This window comes from Brachyistius frenatus, unplaced genomic scaffold (assembly GCF_029030835.1).
Source record: "Brachyistius frenatus isolate BFR_SWC_R1_liver_20210118 unplaced genomic scaffold, ASM2903083v1 Contig_66, whole genome shotgun sequence".
NCBI classification, from domain to species: domain Eukaryota; kingdom Metazoa; phylum Chordata; class Actinopteri; family Embiotocidae; genus Brachyistius; species Brachyistius frenatus.
In genome coordinates this window covers 117,501-133,376 of record NW_027210665.1, presented here as the reverse complement: position 1 = coordinate 133,376, position 15,876 = coordinate 117,501, and the positions used below count along the sequence as shown (strand labels likewise).

Here is a 15,876-nt window from a genome sequence, read left to right as displayed (position 1 = left end):
TTGTTTCCCAGATTCGACAGAGCGTTGCGCAGGAGGTCCGACGGGAGATCTACAGCGAGCTGCTGGCTGCTGTTACGCCGCGATCGTCGCCGCTCCCTGCCAGTCAACACCGCATGTAGTCATGACAACAGCAGTACACCGCCCCCTTTCACCTTCAGCCTTAGTAACCACAGTCTGAGAGACACCGCTGTCTGTCCGTAACACTGTATAGCTGAGTAACACTGTGGAACACGACGTGTCTGTAACACTGTATGTCTGTAACACTGATGATGAAACGAACACATCAGCCAGAAGGGATAAGCCCCGCCCACCCCACCTGTGGTCCACCCCACTGTTAGCAAGCGCACTCGCTCGTGTCTGCCTCAGATGAGGACGTTTTCAGTGTCTGTTTACATCTACTGAGGCAGAGTGATGCATGCTGGGAACACCAGTCTGTCTTTTAAAAACCATCAGCAATGACGTATCTCCCTTTTAAAACTGTTGTGATCAAAGGCCACGCCGACCCAACTACGTATTACCACTGCCAATAATACTATTACTTCTGCTAACAGTATCACCACCACTAATACCAGCCGTGTTAATGTCTCCTTTAAGTTTCCCCTGATCCCAGTCACATTAGCAGAAGTTGTGTTCAGATATTTCTATTTTACTACATCATACAGCTGCAGAACAGTGCAAGTCATGCAGCAATAATAATAATAATATGAAATAATGATAATAATAGTATTCAGCAAATTGTCGGTTAAAATAAGCTCAACGCTGTCTCAAACTGTGTACATTGTCCAAGACAACATAATTTAGTGCATATACATAAATATATAAGAATATAATTTTTGTAAATATAAATTTCAAACTAAATGCAGCAAATAGTGACATCAGTGTTTTAAATCTACTGCAGTTGAAGGGTTGGTTCACCCATATTGTATATATGTTCTCTCTTCCTGCTGGTTTTCTTCCCGGGTTTTGAGATCTTTGTCTCGGAAATTCGTGCCTCCAGCCCATCTACTTGGAAACAGAAACGGTGTCATGGTTATGCTTCATAATCATAATAATAATAATCATGGCAGGTTTAGCTAGCAACAGTTTTTATTGCAAAAGTGAAGGCTGTTCCTGGACATTAGAATTGAGTCATAATGTTAGATTTCAACCCTGGTTAATTAGTCAGTATTTAAAATAACTTCTCAAGTTTAAAGTACCAAAACCCTTGTTTTGTAGAAGCATTTTTGAAGAGCGATTGTTGTCAACGCAAACTTCGTTGACACTGTTTCACTTCATCTTGAAAGAAACACAGTGTCACATGAAACCATCTTGTGTTTTGAATGTTGGATGTTTTTAATGTGAAGCAGCAGCAGCAGAGAACAGTGAACAGTGAACATTGAGGCTGATATCACTCTCTTCTGTTTGTAGGTGCTGATCACAAAAAATATCAAAAACCAAGGTTGGGCTTCATGAAAATCTCAAGAATATATATGCAAATGTAACTGTTTAATGCTGTAAACTCTCTGGTCCTTTTGGGGGAGGAGGTAGATATGTTACAGACAGATATCTTAAAACTTTGGGAAATAAAACCCCAAACTATCTGCTTGGAGAGATGTTTCGAGAGTGACAAAAGAAAATGTTTTTTTTTGTTGTTGTTGTTGTTAAATTGAGCCTAGGATGTCTAAGTATACCTTAAAAATACTGGAAATGCCTTAATAATCACTTCATCTGTGCACTAATGCCTTTTAGTGAGGGGTTGCATTCCTGCTGAGGGTCAAACTGAAATCTTTTATCCCTTAAAGTTACTCATTCCATGCACATTTCACCTTTATGTTGGGTTTAAAGAGCGTCTTAAAGTAGATACTTAAGGGATTGTGTTACATCATCAGCATCATCATCATCATTACTGTGCTTCTGTTCCTTTCACCTCGCTCATCTGTCAGTTTCAGTGTTGTTTCCAGCTGGTCAGCTCATCAAACGATAAAACTACATAAATCACGTATTTAGATCGAGATAACTTTTTTTTTTTTTATATTTTAAAGGCAGGTTAAAGGCTCAAAGCTGTTAGCGTTTATTTTAACAGATGATACAAGTCACCAAAAAATATTTAGAGCATTGACAACTGCAGCAACTATATCAAATCAGAAAGCCTGAGTGACTGCTGGCCGTTCTATTATTGCGGTCAAAACCACAACGTCTTCATGTCTAGCTGTATATATCTGCACCTGTTCAAGAAACAAGACACACAATTTAAATCCGACAGCTTTCATGCTTTTGGAAGGTGCTTTGCTTTCTGTTAGTGAACTACGCTAGCAGTTTCCCCCTGTTTCCAGTGTTTGTGCTAAGCTAGGCTAACGTGGGGGAGGCCTTTGATTTGTGTGCACATTGTTCGTGGTTGAGCAGGTGATGAGGTCAGCACGTGATGTCAGGAAGTGCTGAGGCTTAGAGGTTTTGGTAAGTTGCCATGGTGACGGTGATGATTACGTAGATGATGATGTAATGACTGGTCTGAGGAAGGAGGAGCTTAATGAGCTTTAGCTGCGTTAGCATGTTAGCTTCACTCTGTCTGATGACAAAATCTGCGTGCAATAATGTGAACATATACATTGATTATATCCAGAGATTATTGTTTATAGATGATCAATAAATCCATGCTAACATTTCACAAGTGATCGGTCGACGCAAACTGCATATCTAATTCAGGTTAATCTGAAGCATGCTGGTTTTATTGGGAGAACTTTTTATTCTTCTTTACACAGATTCCACTGAAACACAGAACCATTAAGTTCCTTTGACTGAACTCTTGTTTTCTTCAGCATTAACACCTGTGTATCGCATCTGAGTGGTCCCTCACAGGCGTCCGAATGTACCGTCAGCTATAGAAAACCTTTACCTTGGGAGCTGAATGTCATTGGCCAATACACCTGTCCATTAGGGAAGCCATGCACCTAAACACCTGTTTGTTTTTTTTATTTTTATCTTCCTAATGGGACAATGATTCTGAAAATTTCCACACAGACTCGCGTTAGAACTGAAACAATGTGCTGAAAGCTGATCGGATGTTTGTTCTTGATCTTTGGAAACAATAAATCGAAGCTCAAAAGACCACTTACTAATAATTTGGAGCTTTCAGACCCATCTGACCGTCAGCTCAGATGTCAACTTGCGACTTAAATATGAACTTCAGTCATGTGAATGCGCCAAATCTTTATTAAGACCTTTAACCTTTCATTTTTTTCAAAGTTTATTGACTTTGTGTTTGTAGAAAACTTTGTTTCCACTCTGCTGGACCAACACTGTTTCTTTTTTCTTTTTTTTTCTTTTTTTTAACTGATCAACTGTCCTTCAAACACTTCTAATCACACTTTACTGTTATTGGTGTCTATTCATTTCTATTGTTTTCTAATAATGATGATGTGTATTTTGTACTGATGTCTTGGAGGTGGGATGCAGGGATGGGTCACTCTGTAGAGATGAGAATAATAAAGATGTATTTATTTTCAGTACAGATGAATGCAGCCTCACATTTGTCCAAGTTAGCAATTCAATTTGGTATTACTTTAGAGTCATTGGGTCACATGACTTGTAAGTTATTAAAAACAAATTCTGATTCCCATAAAACTACTCTTTCCATAAAGTAACATTTTTACTTCAGATTTGAGGTCATTTTCATGTTGTTGCTTGAGCATGAGCAGGCCCTAATTTCTGATGTCCTTTTCTGTTCCCAGTCTTTCTTAAATTACCTGATTATTTTAATAACATCTGTTTTCTCTCCAGTTGACAGCTGTGTATCTGGACACTAATGCAGACAAGTGAGTTTCTAACTGTTTCAGATCCCTTATATGGCCTTGAGACCACAATCTCTGATTAGAGCTTTGGATTTTATAAATGAGCTTTGTTTTTTTGGCGTAGTGCTCCAGGTTTACATAGGTGCTGCTGGGATTTGAACCCAGGATCTCCTGTTTACGAGACAGGCGCTTTGACCAACTAAGCCACAGCACCTACTGCTGGGTAATCGTTTCAAACGGCTTGTGATCAAGTTGAGTGAACGTTTTTCCGGTAGGAGTGTGCATTGTTGCCTAAAGCAGCAGTGACTGCACATGAAGTAAGAGCAGTTTATTTGAGAGCTTTTGTTTTCTTTCTGTTACACCAACCAGACAGGTGTTAATGTATATATTTAAAGTTCAGACCTGTTATTTATGTTGTATGATCTGCATTTCCTCTCTGTGTAAGCAGATTGCTGCAAACATGCAGCAGAACTTTGACTTTGCTTAAGTTATTAGATTCTTCAGGTCAAAGGAGAGATTTTCCCTTTTGACCATTATTTATACTGCATTACCGTTATATCACTTACATAATAAACAATCTAAGGTTTTAACCATCTATGTTGTAGCTACGCCGATCATTACATAAAGCACATAACAGTGTACAAATAGGCATCAGAATACAACTGTCTGATAGTAAATTGCTGTGCAGTAGAAAATGCAATAGAAAACATCCACCAACAATAGCCTACTAAAAACAAACCATCAGTTTAAATGATAAATGGCTACTAGAATTCATCTCCACACCAACACACTGGCAACGCAATGAGGTAAAGCAGAGGCAACAGTCGGCATCACAATACTCTTTTTAATTTGTATTTATTTTGCACAATGAAAAAACAAAACAAACACTGGTAGTGACATTCAATGAACAGCATTTTATTTAAAGACACTGTCTTTTCTTTCTCCAGCCTTCAAACTCCAGGCGATACTGCCAGCTCACGATGACACTACTGGCACTGGTACTTTCCGTCTCTCGAGGGCATCTTTCAGCAGTCTGACGATGGCCGTCCTCTGACCACGGTTGGAGATCAGTCGTTGAGGCCTTTTCTGTTTTGTGTCCCAGGGCTTTCCGGATGCCCCGAGACACCGTTCACCGGGCAGTCCACAAGACAAGCTCATCCGCCTTCCATCTGAGGAAGAGTTGCCTCGACTGGGTGCAGCTTCGGAACGCTTTAGCCGGGCCAGCGGGCTTGAACAGGGTTGTGGAAAGCCAGAAACAGCCTATTCCCTGGGTCAGTGCATGATGCAAGTGTGTTAAAGCACACTTGATAATCATCAACAGAAACGTCTGTGTTCTGTGAGATGGGAGCTACTCCTGCCTCAAATGAGCCATTGAATCCTAACCACAACTACCTGCAGGTTCATGTTAACAGTCACCTGTTTAAAGTGAGATGTGTTATGGAGAGCGCTTTTTTTGGTGTCATGCAGACCAGGTGGACGTCCTCCGTGTGTGCTGGAGGTCACGCCTGCCGCACCGTCCTGCACAACATCCGTCTCGGCAACGGGGACCTGTTGCAGCTGAGGATGTTGCTGTGCAGGGAGCAGCAGGGGGTCCATCCAGAACCAGCACCTCCAGCGCCTCCGACCGAGGAGCCGGGGTCAGGCACTGGATGGCGATGCTGTGTTATGCACCAGATTACAATTACGCTCAGCGACTGATAGAAAAATGTATGCTGCTTGAGAGGAACCCAAAAAAATGTGTGCATTATTTGCGATTAACTGAATATCTAGTTTAACACGAATAACAGAAAGTAAGTCACAAGTTTTATTTGTTTTTTTTATTTTTTCGATAGCGTTTCTAGCAGCGCCAGGAAGCGCTCCTCCCTGGCAGCGGTTTCCCTGTCCCTCCTGTCCTCCCTGTCCCTCATCTCCCTAAAGAACCGTTCCTCCCTTTCGATAGCGTCTCTGTGTCTCCTCTCCTCCCTCTCGACAGCTTCTTGATGTCTCCTCTCCTCCCTCTCTAGAGCCTCACTGTGTCTCCTCTCTTCCCTCTCAACGGCCTCTCGATGTCGCCTCTCCTCCCCCTCTGCTCCCTCCCCGGTTCTGGGCTCCTCCTTCTCCTTCGTCTCCCCCACCACAATCTGTCTGACCTCCACCTCGAACCTCTCCTCTTTCCCCTGCACGCCCGTCAACATTTCCATGGCGTCCAAGCGCAGCCTTTTTGGGGCGGACTCCATCATGGATGTTGTGGCTGTGTCCAGTTCTGGCATCATCATAGAGGGCGGAGCCATCATCGCCATATCGTCATGGGAAGATGAGGCAATGAGGACGGGCGGGATTATCAACAGAGTGCCCCCTATTGCCTCCTCCATCAAACTGTACCACTTCCAAGATGTAGCAGAGGATTCTCCCGCCTTTGTGCAGGAAACAGCTTTGAGGCACTTCAGGTCCTGTGAAGGAAAAAAAAAAAAAAAACATTGATTGACACTCTGGTTTCACATCAAACATTGAAATGACATTCTTTCGACATTCCTTATTTAAATTATGTAAATTCTTTACTAACAGTATTTCCATTAAAATAGTTGTACCACAGTGGTGCTGTTATGCTTAAAGAGCATTACATTACATTTCATTTAGCTGACGCTTTTATCCAAAGCGACTTACAATAAGTGCATTTACAACCTTGAGGGTACAAAACCCAGAACAACAAGAATCAAGAAAATACAATTTCTTCAAGAAAGCCAAACTTCAAAGTGCTATCAGTAAGTGCCATGTTAAGCGCTACTAAAGTGCTACCTAAAGAGCAGTCATAGAAAGATGTAAGAATCCGGAGTTAGTTTGTGCAATGAGCACTAAACATCAGGAATAATTCATTGTGTTATATTTTGCAAATGGCACTCTTATTTCAGTAATGGCATCGAGCCACTGCTGTTGAATACATATAGAGAAAACACTGGTTTGATACATTTCCCCATAGATAATGTTTGCAAAAGAGAAAAGCAAAGGAGGTAATTATATAAAACAATAATTGACATATTCTCACATCCTATCGGCCTGATTACCTCACGAATATGGTGACGTGTTAAAAAGGGAAAAGGCAGTCAACCAACCTTATATTTTTGTTTGAGGTTCTCCCATTTCTTTTTAACGAAGGCTGGGTTCACCCTCCCTTCCAGGCCTCGACTAGCAATGTAGGTTCTGTTTACGACACAACTGGATCACAATGATGGAAATACACTGCATGCAGTATAAATGTATAGAAAACGGTGTATAGCCGTGTAGGTGAGGGTTCATATGATTTAGTTAACTGTGACTTCAGAGTGGGGAGGAAAAGAAAAGCTCCATTTTACCTCCTTTTTGAGAGACACTTGACTGAGCGCTTCTTATCGCTCAGTGGTGCCGGTCTTAATGTCATTAATGCGGCAAGTTGTAATTAAAAAAACATGAAACGGCTGTATTTTTGTTTGCGTTAATTAGGAAACCAATTCTTTTAATCATGACTTGACGATGAAAAATATTTTTATGTTATTCACTAGACTATAGATGGCTGGATGGATGATAGACAGATAGATAGATAGATAGATGTTTAGATAGATAGATGTTTAGATAGACAGACAGACAGACAGACAGATAGATAGATAGATAGATAGATAGATAGATAGATAGATAGATAGATAGATAGATAGATAGATAGATAGATAGATAGATAGATAGATAGATAGATAGATAGATAGATAGATAGATAGATAGATCGATCGATCGATAGATGAATGGATAGATAGATAGACAGATAGATGTTTAGATAGATAGACAGATAGATGTTTAGATAGATAGATGGATAGACAGATATATGTTTAGATAGATAGATAGATAGATAGATAGATAGATAGATAGATAGATAGATAGATAGATAGATGAATGGATAGATAGACAGATAGATGTTTAGATAGATAGATAGATAGATAGATAGATAGATAGATAGATAGATAGATAGATAGATAGATAGATAGATAGATTTTAGATAGATAGATATTTTATTTATCCTGCAAGGAGAATTTTTTTTCCGCTACAGCAGCATGTACATGTAAAGTAGTTTCATAGTTTAGGCCAACTTTTTTTTTATGCCAATCAAACGAAAGGCATGAAATGCACCGAACCGGAAAAACAACGGCCACAAAACCGCGATATGAAACGGACACCGTGATCATTTGAAGACCCCCCCCCCCCCCCAAATATTTACATCTGATATGCGTTCACTCACTCGTATCCGCTCATGGCTGCATTCCGCCTCCCTGTGAACAAGGATGCGTTTGCAGCCCGCCACGCAATCAGGGACCTTGTGTCCTCATCCGACCCTGGTGAAGACCAGAGAGTGTGCAGACATCAGATCAAAAACCAGAAACTGCTTAAATATGCAGATACGAGGTGTCGTGGCTGACCTGCCTACATTTACCCCGGCTGGTCTACCGAGCTGACGGCAAGCTGCAAATATTTACAACACGTCAAGCCACTGACAAAACACATCTGATTGCACTTTTTTTTTTTTTTTTTTTCCTGCAGAAAAGACGATATTAGAGCCTAGAATTTGCAACATAACACACAATGTGTGTCCTACAATGTGCCGCTGTTAGCCAGCTAGCTTTCATTCACGACTATCGTTAACAGTGCTAAACATTTCAGAATTAGCTCAGTAAATAAACTCACGTGTGCTATCCAACAAAAGTATATAACCGTGTTTAAAAATGGATTTGTGTGTGGGCGTGCACAGCTTACATTTGTAAAATGCGGGTTTAGCCTCGAGAGCATAAGCGACTTCAACGGTGGCCATTTTTAACTGTTTATAAACACCTTGTTAAGTCCCTCCTTTTCCGCTACGAAGAGGTGTCCAGGCATTTAATATTCCGCTTACGAGCACCCACGGAGCACTCGCATGTTTGAATACTTGACGGTGTGAACCCACTAAATGCACTCAAATAGCAAACGCAAGGTGCGTTTTGTACGTCAATTGACACACGCGAGCGACGGGATCATTTTATTGTGAAATCCGGAAGCGGTCTTGTAGCCCCGGAAGTGACGTCGGAGTATCGTAGGAAGTTTTCCGCCACAAGAACGATTTTGTGAAGTGATTTTTTTTTTTAGGAGACGTCGTGGGGTGAAAACAAAACGGTAAGGGAATATTTAAAGCGAACAAAAGTCAAAAGAAAAACACGGCGTTTCTACTCAGAGACGGAGAAGAACAAAATCTCGAGGTTATGAGCAAAAGAGCAGCAAAAATAGCCGCGAGTTTAGCGTGTTGCAGCTACGATAGTATTAGCAGGCTAAGCTAAGTTTAGCGCGTTCAAACACATGGCGACAAAACTGGCTGAAAATGGAGCGACGGATGTCACCGGTGTTATAACGAGACTTTCATTATTGATTTGGACGTACACACTTATTTATTTTGTAAAAAAAAAAAAGCAGCTTTTTCTTTTAGCGGTGTTAGCTGTTCCAGCACGTTAGCTTACAACCAAAATAGTGAGAAACGTTAAAGGCATTAAAGGTTCATTTCACCCCCAAAAAAACAACAACAGGCAAAGGTCAGGTCGGTATTATCTGCTGTGGTTCTAAAATATGTCTCTCTCTGAGATGAACACCGGGAAATAACCTTTGAAAAACCACTGCGAAAACGAAGTAAATACGAGATATATTAACAGGAAATGAAACGGTACCTATTTTGTAGTTGCATTCATTTTTATTCAAGCCAACAATCACAGCAGAGACACGCAGCTCCATGGCCGGTGGACAGCTGCTAAAAGAAAGAACAGAAACTATGCCAGCGAGGGAACTGAATGGAGAGACAACAGACAATAAGCAAAAACAAAAAAAAAACTATGGGAGAGAAAAAACAGGAAGCTCATGAGATGTAATGGGGAGATATGAGTGTATAAAGAGTGAACATCTGAGATGGCTTCTGCTGACGATTTGACAACCAAAAAAAGTAGATTATTCGGGCCTATAAAGTAGCTCTGGGTGATATTTTGATATTTTATTGTATTGTGATACAGACACAAGGTTATCTTAAAGTATTTAGTTTTGCTTCTTTTTTTTTTTTTTTCAGAGCAATGGATGACACCTTTCTTATTTATTTTACTTATGTGTGTTTGTTTGTCAGGTATGGACTCTCCAGGCAGAAGTCGAAGTCCTAGTCCTGCACAGAGAGAACAGAGTGGTGAGTGAAACCAGCCGTTTATACTTCATGCTGTAGATCTTGTAGATTTTATATTTGATGTCCCAACACTGCTCTCCGTCTCTGTCCGCAGGACCTTCAGAGGATGAGTCCGGTCCTGCAGCACCGAGGCCTCAGCAGCCGAACTCGGTGGAGAGAAGCCCCAAAGAGCGTCCCTCCCCTCGGGCCAGTCCTGCAGGCCGTAGCTCCTCCAGAAGCGCCGCCTCCGACAGCTCTGACAGCAGCAGCAGCAGCAGCAGTGATGATGAGGATGAAAATCACAGTGCAATGAGAAAGATTAGGAGCAGCGTGGCTCAGATAAAAGTAAGTAAGGACCAAAGTGGATGTTACATGCTCTGATTGCTGTGTACTTCCGGCAGTGTGAAGTAGAAAAGACTAATGTCTCCTAACAGGTTCAGGGGTTTGACAAATTTATGTCGGAAGCATTTTTATATTTGAGCATTTACAGGACTTATAGCTCCTTATTTGAAAATGGTGCAGTGACCAGTCACAGTGGAGCGAGAAACATCAGCAGTACCAGAATAATAAAATTAAACTGAAAAAAACTTCCTAGGGCCCTGCAGTACTCTAAACAAGTATTCGAGATTCCCATTGTAAAGAGAAATTGCTGTTTGTGTCTGTAAATATTGCCTCTTCTCCGAATTCAGAATCTTATCTGCGTGTTAGCGCGGTCACCGATGTGATGGACTTGGTTTTGATGATGGTTGTGGTGATTTTTAGTCGTTTTGTTTTACTTTGGTAAATGTGCTCAAGAGCTCAAGATAATTGATTCATTCTTATGTCACCAAATCTTAAAAATGATGAAGAAGGCCTGTCGCAAAATCATAGAGCCTGAAGTGACATCTTGAAATGGAATTTGTCCAATCAAGATGCCAAAAACCAAAAGATATTCAGTTTATTATGATGTGAGACACAGAAATGCTGCAAGTCATCACAGTGTGGCAACTGGAACTCAACAGTGTTTTGCATTTTATCACCATCTCTGCTTGATAAATGACTGAAGCAATCTTTTGATTGATCATTACAATTCAAGAAATAAGACTATTTCCCAAAACGATTCCTTTAAAATGGGATTATGTTGCTTTTGAAAAAAGTGGATGTGTAGGAGTCTTCAACTCGCAAAGTCGATTTCAGGTCAGGCTTTTGGAATGTTTTGTAATTCTGGACAGCTGGTGTGAACAAACTGCTTAGTCTGAAGAGTCAGTTACCACGGCAACAGACCCATTTTAAGCCAGAGACAGTGACGTTGGGCGAAGTAGCCAGGGTTGAAGTCAGCAGGGAAGATTCACGTGAGTGACCAGAGTAGAAACACTGAATAAAGATGCAGCTTGTTGACTGACAGAATCACAAATGAAAGAGGACTTTGTGTCCATTACAGTCATCTTAGACTTGAGCTCCCCAGGTACCTACAGGCTTTTACTTAATGCAGGAGCTGAGCCAAACAGACTACGCTGCTGGGTTGTCTCTCTGTCCAGATTTTGAAAAGCCTTTTGTGTTTCTCCATTGTCATCTTCTGTTATCTGAGGTGTAGGAGTCCATCCTTCATCTGTGAAGACTACAACTCTGCTTGTTTCTTGTTTCAGAGGTCCAAATCCAGAGAGAAAGACAGATCCAGATCATGGGACCAGGACAGATCCAGATCCAGGGAAAAAGATGGGTCCAGATCCAAATCAAGAGACAGATCGAGATCCAGGGGACGAGACCGGTCCAGATCCAGAGAGAGAGACAGATCCAGATCCAGAGGAAGAGATCGGTCCAGGTCACGAGGACGCGACAGATCCAGAGAGAGAGACCGGGACTGGGATCGCTACGACAGAAGGCGCTACGCTCGGTAACCAACAGACACACAAACAGAGGTCGTAATTGACTTGTAGCCATTTTAGTAAGTTGTTTTTTTACTTTAAAGTTAACAGTTTTTATTTTAATTAAAAAATTTCAGAACAAATCACAGACTTCCTTCTGTAATGGTCCTGACTGTATCTCTGCCACATGACTGCCTAAAAGTCGTGACATGTAGATTTGATGAGAGTAAAACAAAGATTCTCATTGTACAAACTGCATTAAAACACTGAGTAGTTACCAACTGAACGTCTTCAAGATTTTACACTTTTTAAAAAAAAATTTTTTTTTAAGCTAATCTTGCTGTCTCTGTAAACATAAACATCAGACTCTATCTAACCCTAAAACTACCAGACGTATTTAAGCAGCTCCAGACCAGGGATCTGTACTACACAGCAGGATTGAGGGTTAGTGAGGGAACTTCAGGTTTAAGCCTGAGTTTTGAAAGAGTTATCAAGGTATGTTGAATTTGCTTCGTCGTTCTGTCCCTGCTTGACTTGAGAGTTTCTTACAGGAGCTTTAATGAGCCCAACAACTGTGTTACAACAGTTTACTCTCCTCAAATGAGTCCAAGTCAAAAATGATGTAACCGAAAAGTGACTTTTACTCTTGTGTCTTCCTCCCTGCTCTGCTCAGAGATCGCTATGACGATCGGCGTGACGACAGGGATGGGCGTTTTGATCGGCGGGGCAATCGGGACGATGAGTTCGAGCACAGGAGGCGGGGACGCTCCGCCTCTCCTCCTGACAGGGAGCCGGTTGCAGCTGACGAGCCGCCCGTCAAGAAGAAAAAGGAGGAGATCGATCCAATCCTGACGAGGACCGGTGGCGCCTACATCCCCCCCGCCAAGCTGCGCATGATGCAGCAGCAAATCACTGACAAGAGCAGGTAAAAATGTGTTTAGTTATTTCTTTTATATACTCAAAAGATCTTGTTTTTTTAACTGATGGAGTCAGTCATTTTAACTGATGCCCCACCCCCTTTGCAGCCTGGCCTATCAGAGGATGAGCTGGGAGGCCCTGAAGAAGTCCATCAACGGTCTGATCAACAAAGTCAACGTATCCAACATTGTCAACATCATCCAGGAGCTGCTGCAGGAAAACATCGTGAGGGGGAGGTAAACAATAACCCACACACACAAACAAACAAACAAACTGCACATTAACACTGACTATTTGTCCTTGACAGCACAATTAACCTTTTTGGCAGTCAAATACACTTCAGGACACATTAGAGCCTTGTGTGAAGTTTAAGTGACATGTGAAGTTGAGCTGAGTTTGCTTTAGTGTTCATATTTCTTTGAAAATTAATTCGGTGATGTAAATTCAAAGGTAAAACATCACGCAACAAAAGGGCTGACAGGCAAATCATTTATTGGCTTTGTTACAGTCACACTTCATGGAGCGCCTGTCTGCCTCTTCACCATCAACTGTCTTAAGAGAGGATTATAAAAAATAAAAAAAAATCTTAAAAAGAGACATGTCACCAGATTAGTGATTGATGGCTCTGGAGGTCATGTGCTGCTTGAGTGACAGCCGGCCTAACCTCCCCTGTAACTACTTACCTGTCTGTCCGTCTGTCAGAGGTACGCTCGCTCGCTCAGTGCTCCAGGCTCAGGCTGCGTCCCCCATCTTCACTCACGTCTACTCTGCTGTCGTCGCCATCATCAACTCAAAGTTCCCTCAGATCGGAGAGCTAATCCTCAAACGCCTCATCCTGACCTTCAGGAGGAGCTACCGCCGCAACCTTAAGGTATCTGTCTGTCTGTTTGTTTTGTAGTTTATTAGTGGATCAACGGGTGGTCTATGTGGTAGAGATGATTTGATTCGATTTTGGAGCATCTCGCTGCATACATTTGCACATTTATGAGCTTGAACTGAACGTTTTAGAAACTTCTATTTGTATTGTTTGTGACAAACTATAAGTATTGTAAGCACACATGTTGTGGTGGATATCAACGCAGTCAAGAACCCTTTAATCCAAATTGTGTAGCTTTACCTCCAGTTATACTTTAAATTTCATTTCAGTGGACTTACAGCAGGAGTCGATTTTTTTTTTTTGGCTCATAGATCACTGGAGTGAGAGGCTAAAAATAGTGCCCTATTTCTATGTCTTTTAGTAGAAAATTGGTTTTGACTGGAGAATCGATCTGAATCTATTCCCACCTCTAGTGACGGGGATGGAAGTGATCCAACCTGAGCAGACTGGAGCCTTATGAGTCCAAAGTACTGTGATGAGACAGAAACTGGAGCTCAATAAGAGAAATAACTGGCAGTCTGGGAAGCTTTTGAGCAGTGTCCAGACTGTGTGTGTTCACCTGCTGCAGTTTAGACTATTTAATTGTCTATAAAAAAACAACAACAGTCTTTTCTCTTTTATTAACTGTGTATTAGTGTTCTTAGCATTTGTGTTAGTCATGTATTAAAACCAATATGTGTTTTGTTTTTCAGCAACAATGTCTGACAGCCTCAAAGTTTGTGGCTCATCTCATCAACCAGAACGTGGTAGGTACTTTTTTTTTTATGATTTCAATATTGAGCGAGAGTTTGAATTTTGGCATCCGGCTCTAATGAGGCGTGTTTACCCCCCCCCTCCCTCCCTCTTTCCTCCTCGGGATTTCTCGGCTTCAGGCCCACGAGGTTTTGTGTCTGGAGATGCTCACACTGCTTCTGGAGCGTCCCACCGACGACAGCGTGGAGGTCTCCATCGCCTTCCTGAAGGAGTGTGGGCTCAAACTGACCGAGGTCTCCCCCCGAGGAATCAACGGTACGTTAACTCATCAACATTAACGTCCTCACAGATGAGTCTGAGGTGAGGGCAAAGACTCATTCCAGTTAGAGTCGAATATTAATCGGTGAATCATCGTTATTACAAACAAAAATGCCAAACACTCCACGGTCATAGCTCCTAAAATGAAGGATTTGCTGCTTTTGTCTTTGTTATGTCTTCATAAAGAGAGAGAGCGAGCGAGCAGCGACAGCCATTCAGCCTGGTTTTATAAGAAACATTTACCACTTTCACGTAGTATTTACCCAGCAGTGATGGTAAACGTAGTCATGGACACACGGCTCTGCATCAGCGTCCAACAAAAACTGCTCACTCTGAAATTGATTGCAGCAGAATGACTCAGTTTCTTGAACAAAGGCACCACCAGTCGCTGTTTCCTCTCCGGCCATACCTTCTTACACGGCTAATGCAGCTGAAGGGTGCTGCTTTTTCTTCTTGAATACATATGGCTGAATATCTGAGTCAGCCAAAACAGTGTTGGAAACGTAGCGAGTCACACTACCAGTGAAGTGAACCAGGTTCTTTTGTTTTGCTGTGACATCTAGAGCACCCTCTGGCTGCCTCAGACAACTGATTTAACACGTAGTTCTTCCGACCACCAGCTACGTCACTAGATACATCAATTGATGGCACAGATTTATTGTTTTATTTGATTACATATTTTACACATTTTACACTGAGTGGACATCCACATATAAAGTGTCAAAATTTTCTTATTAAGCTCCCTTAAAAAATAGTTCCAGTTTATTTCAATCGGCCATATTTCCCATTAATGTATCTGTTGTGGCTCATTTCGAACTGTGAGATTCAGGGAAATAAACACAAAAAGGTGTGTGAATGGTGTGTATTGAATGACTAGCATGAGTTAGTTTACGTGAATCATTTAAAAAAAAAAAAAATTGTTTAAAGTCTCACCATTTTGCCCATCTCCCCTTCCAGCCATATTTGAGCGTCTCAGGAATGTCCTCCACGAGTCGGCGATTGATAAGAGAGTCCAGTACATGATCGAGGTGATGTTTGCCATCAGGAAGGATGGTTTCAAAGATCATCCAGTGATCCCAGATGGCCTGGACCTGGTGGACGAGGAGGACCAGTTCACCCACATGCTGCCGCTGGACGACGAGTACAACCCCGAGGAGATCCTCAGTAAGACCCAGAGAAAGAAGGATGGATGGAGGGGAAAAACTTTGCTCTGAAACTCCTCAGAAGTACGTATAAGGTTCAGCTAACATGTGTCTGTTCACTCAGATGTGTTCAAGTTGGACCCAGACTTCCTGG

At 41.8% G+C, this 15,876-nt stretch overlaps 3 protein-coding genes and 1 non-coding gene across 7 annotated transcripts in view; 2 read left to right on the top strand and 2 right to left on the bottom strand.

The window, feature by feature from the left end:
* itprid2 (ITPR interacting domain containing 2) overlaps positions 1-3,485 on the top strand; it is a 37,475-nt gene extending 33,990 nt beyond the window's left edge. For all 3 annotated transcript variants that reach the window (XM_069706913.1, XM_069706912.1, XM_069706911.1), the window contains one exon: positions 12-3,485. In XM_069706913.1, the coding sequence (XP_069563014.1) occupies positions 12-119 (108 nt within the window). In that variant the 3' untranslated portion in view covers positions 120-3,485. The remainder of the gene's footprint in view (positions 1-11) is intronic.
* Positions 3,486-3,907: 422 nt separating this feature from the next.
* Positions 3,908-3,981, bottom strand: trnat-cgu (transfer RNA threonine (anticodon CGU)). Its single transcript has one exon. It is a non-coding gene; the product is annotated as a tRNA-Thr (tRNA).
* A 616-nt stretch (positions 3,982-4,597) lies between these two features.
* LOC138625773 (luc7-like protein 3) lies at positions 4,598-8,607 on the bottom strand. Of its 2 annotated transcripts, XM_069706910.1 has the most exons (5): positions 8,520-8,582; positions 8,186-8,228; positions 8,008-8,101; positions 6,857-6,944; positions 4,598-6,196 (listed from the first exon to the last, which is right to left on the bottom strand). In XM_069706910.1, the coding sequence occupies exons 3-5, from the start codon at positions 8,019-8,021 to the stop codon at positions 5,585-5,587; spliced, it is 714 nt and encodes a 237-aa protein (XP_069563011.1). In that variant the 5' UTR covers positions 8,022-8,101; positions 8,186-8,228; positions 8,520-8,582; the 3' UTR covers positions 4,598-5,584. The 2 variants fall into 2 exon arrangements, with proteins under 2 accessions (XP_069563011.1, XP_069563009.1); XM_069706908.1 differs by lacking the exon at positions 8,186-8,228 and having other exon boundaries at positions 8,520-8,607.
* A 215-nt stretch (positions 8,608-8,822) lies between these two features.
* The window catches only part of cwc22 (CWC22 spliceosome associated protein homolog), a 15,798-nt gene continuing 8,744 nt past the window's right edge, over positions 8,823-15,876 (top strand). The window contains exons 1-11 of the mRNA XM_069706907.1: positions 8,823-8,912; positions 9,898-9,954; positions 10,046-10,275; positions 11,556-11,803; positions 12,448-12,699; positions 12,800-12,928; positions 13,395-13,563; positions 14,262-14,315; positions 14,442-14,577; positions 15,538-15,744; positions 15,847-15,876. The exon at positions 15,847-15,876 is cut by the window's right edge and continues 33 nt beyond it. Of these exons, the coding sequence (XP_069563008.1) occupies positions 9,900-9,954; positions 10,046-10,275; positions 11,556-11,803; positions 12,448-12,699; positions 12,800-12,928; positions 13,395-13,563; positions 14,262-14,315; positions 14,442-14,577; positions 15,538-15,744; positions 15,847-15,876 (1,510 nt within the window). The 5' untranslated portion in view covers positions 8,823-8,912; positions 9,898-9,899. The remainder of the gene's footprint in view (positions 8,913-9,897; positions 9,955-10,045; positions 10,276-11,555; positions 11,804-12,447; positions 12,700-12,799; positions 12,929-13,394; positions 13,564-14,261; positions 14,316-14,441; positions 14,578-15,537; positions 15,745-15,846) is intronic.

What these genes read in the sequence shown, in the direction of transcription:
- LOC138625773 (XM_069706908.1), bottom strand. Translation starts at nt 8,574, where the DNA reads ATGGCCACCGTTGAAGTCGCTTATGCTCTCGAGGCTAAACCCGCATTT. An exon ending in GCAGCCATGAGCGGATACGA is followed by an intron (nt 6,945 to 8,007) that starts GTGAGTGAACGC and finishes TGTCGTAAACAG; the next exon opens with AACCTACATTGCTAGTCGAG. An exon ending in ACCTCAAACAAAAATATAAG is followed by an intron (nt 6,197 to 6,856) that starts GTTGGTTGACTG and finishes TTTCCTTCACAG; the next exon opens with GACCTGAAGTGCCTCAAAGC.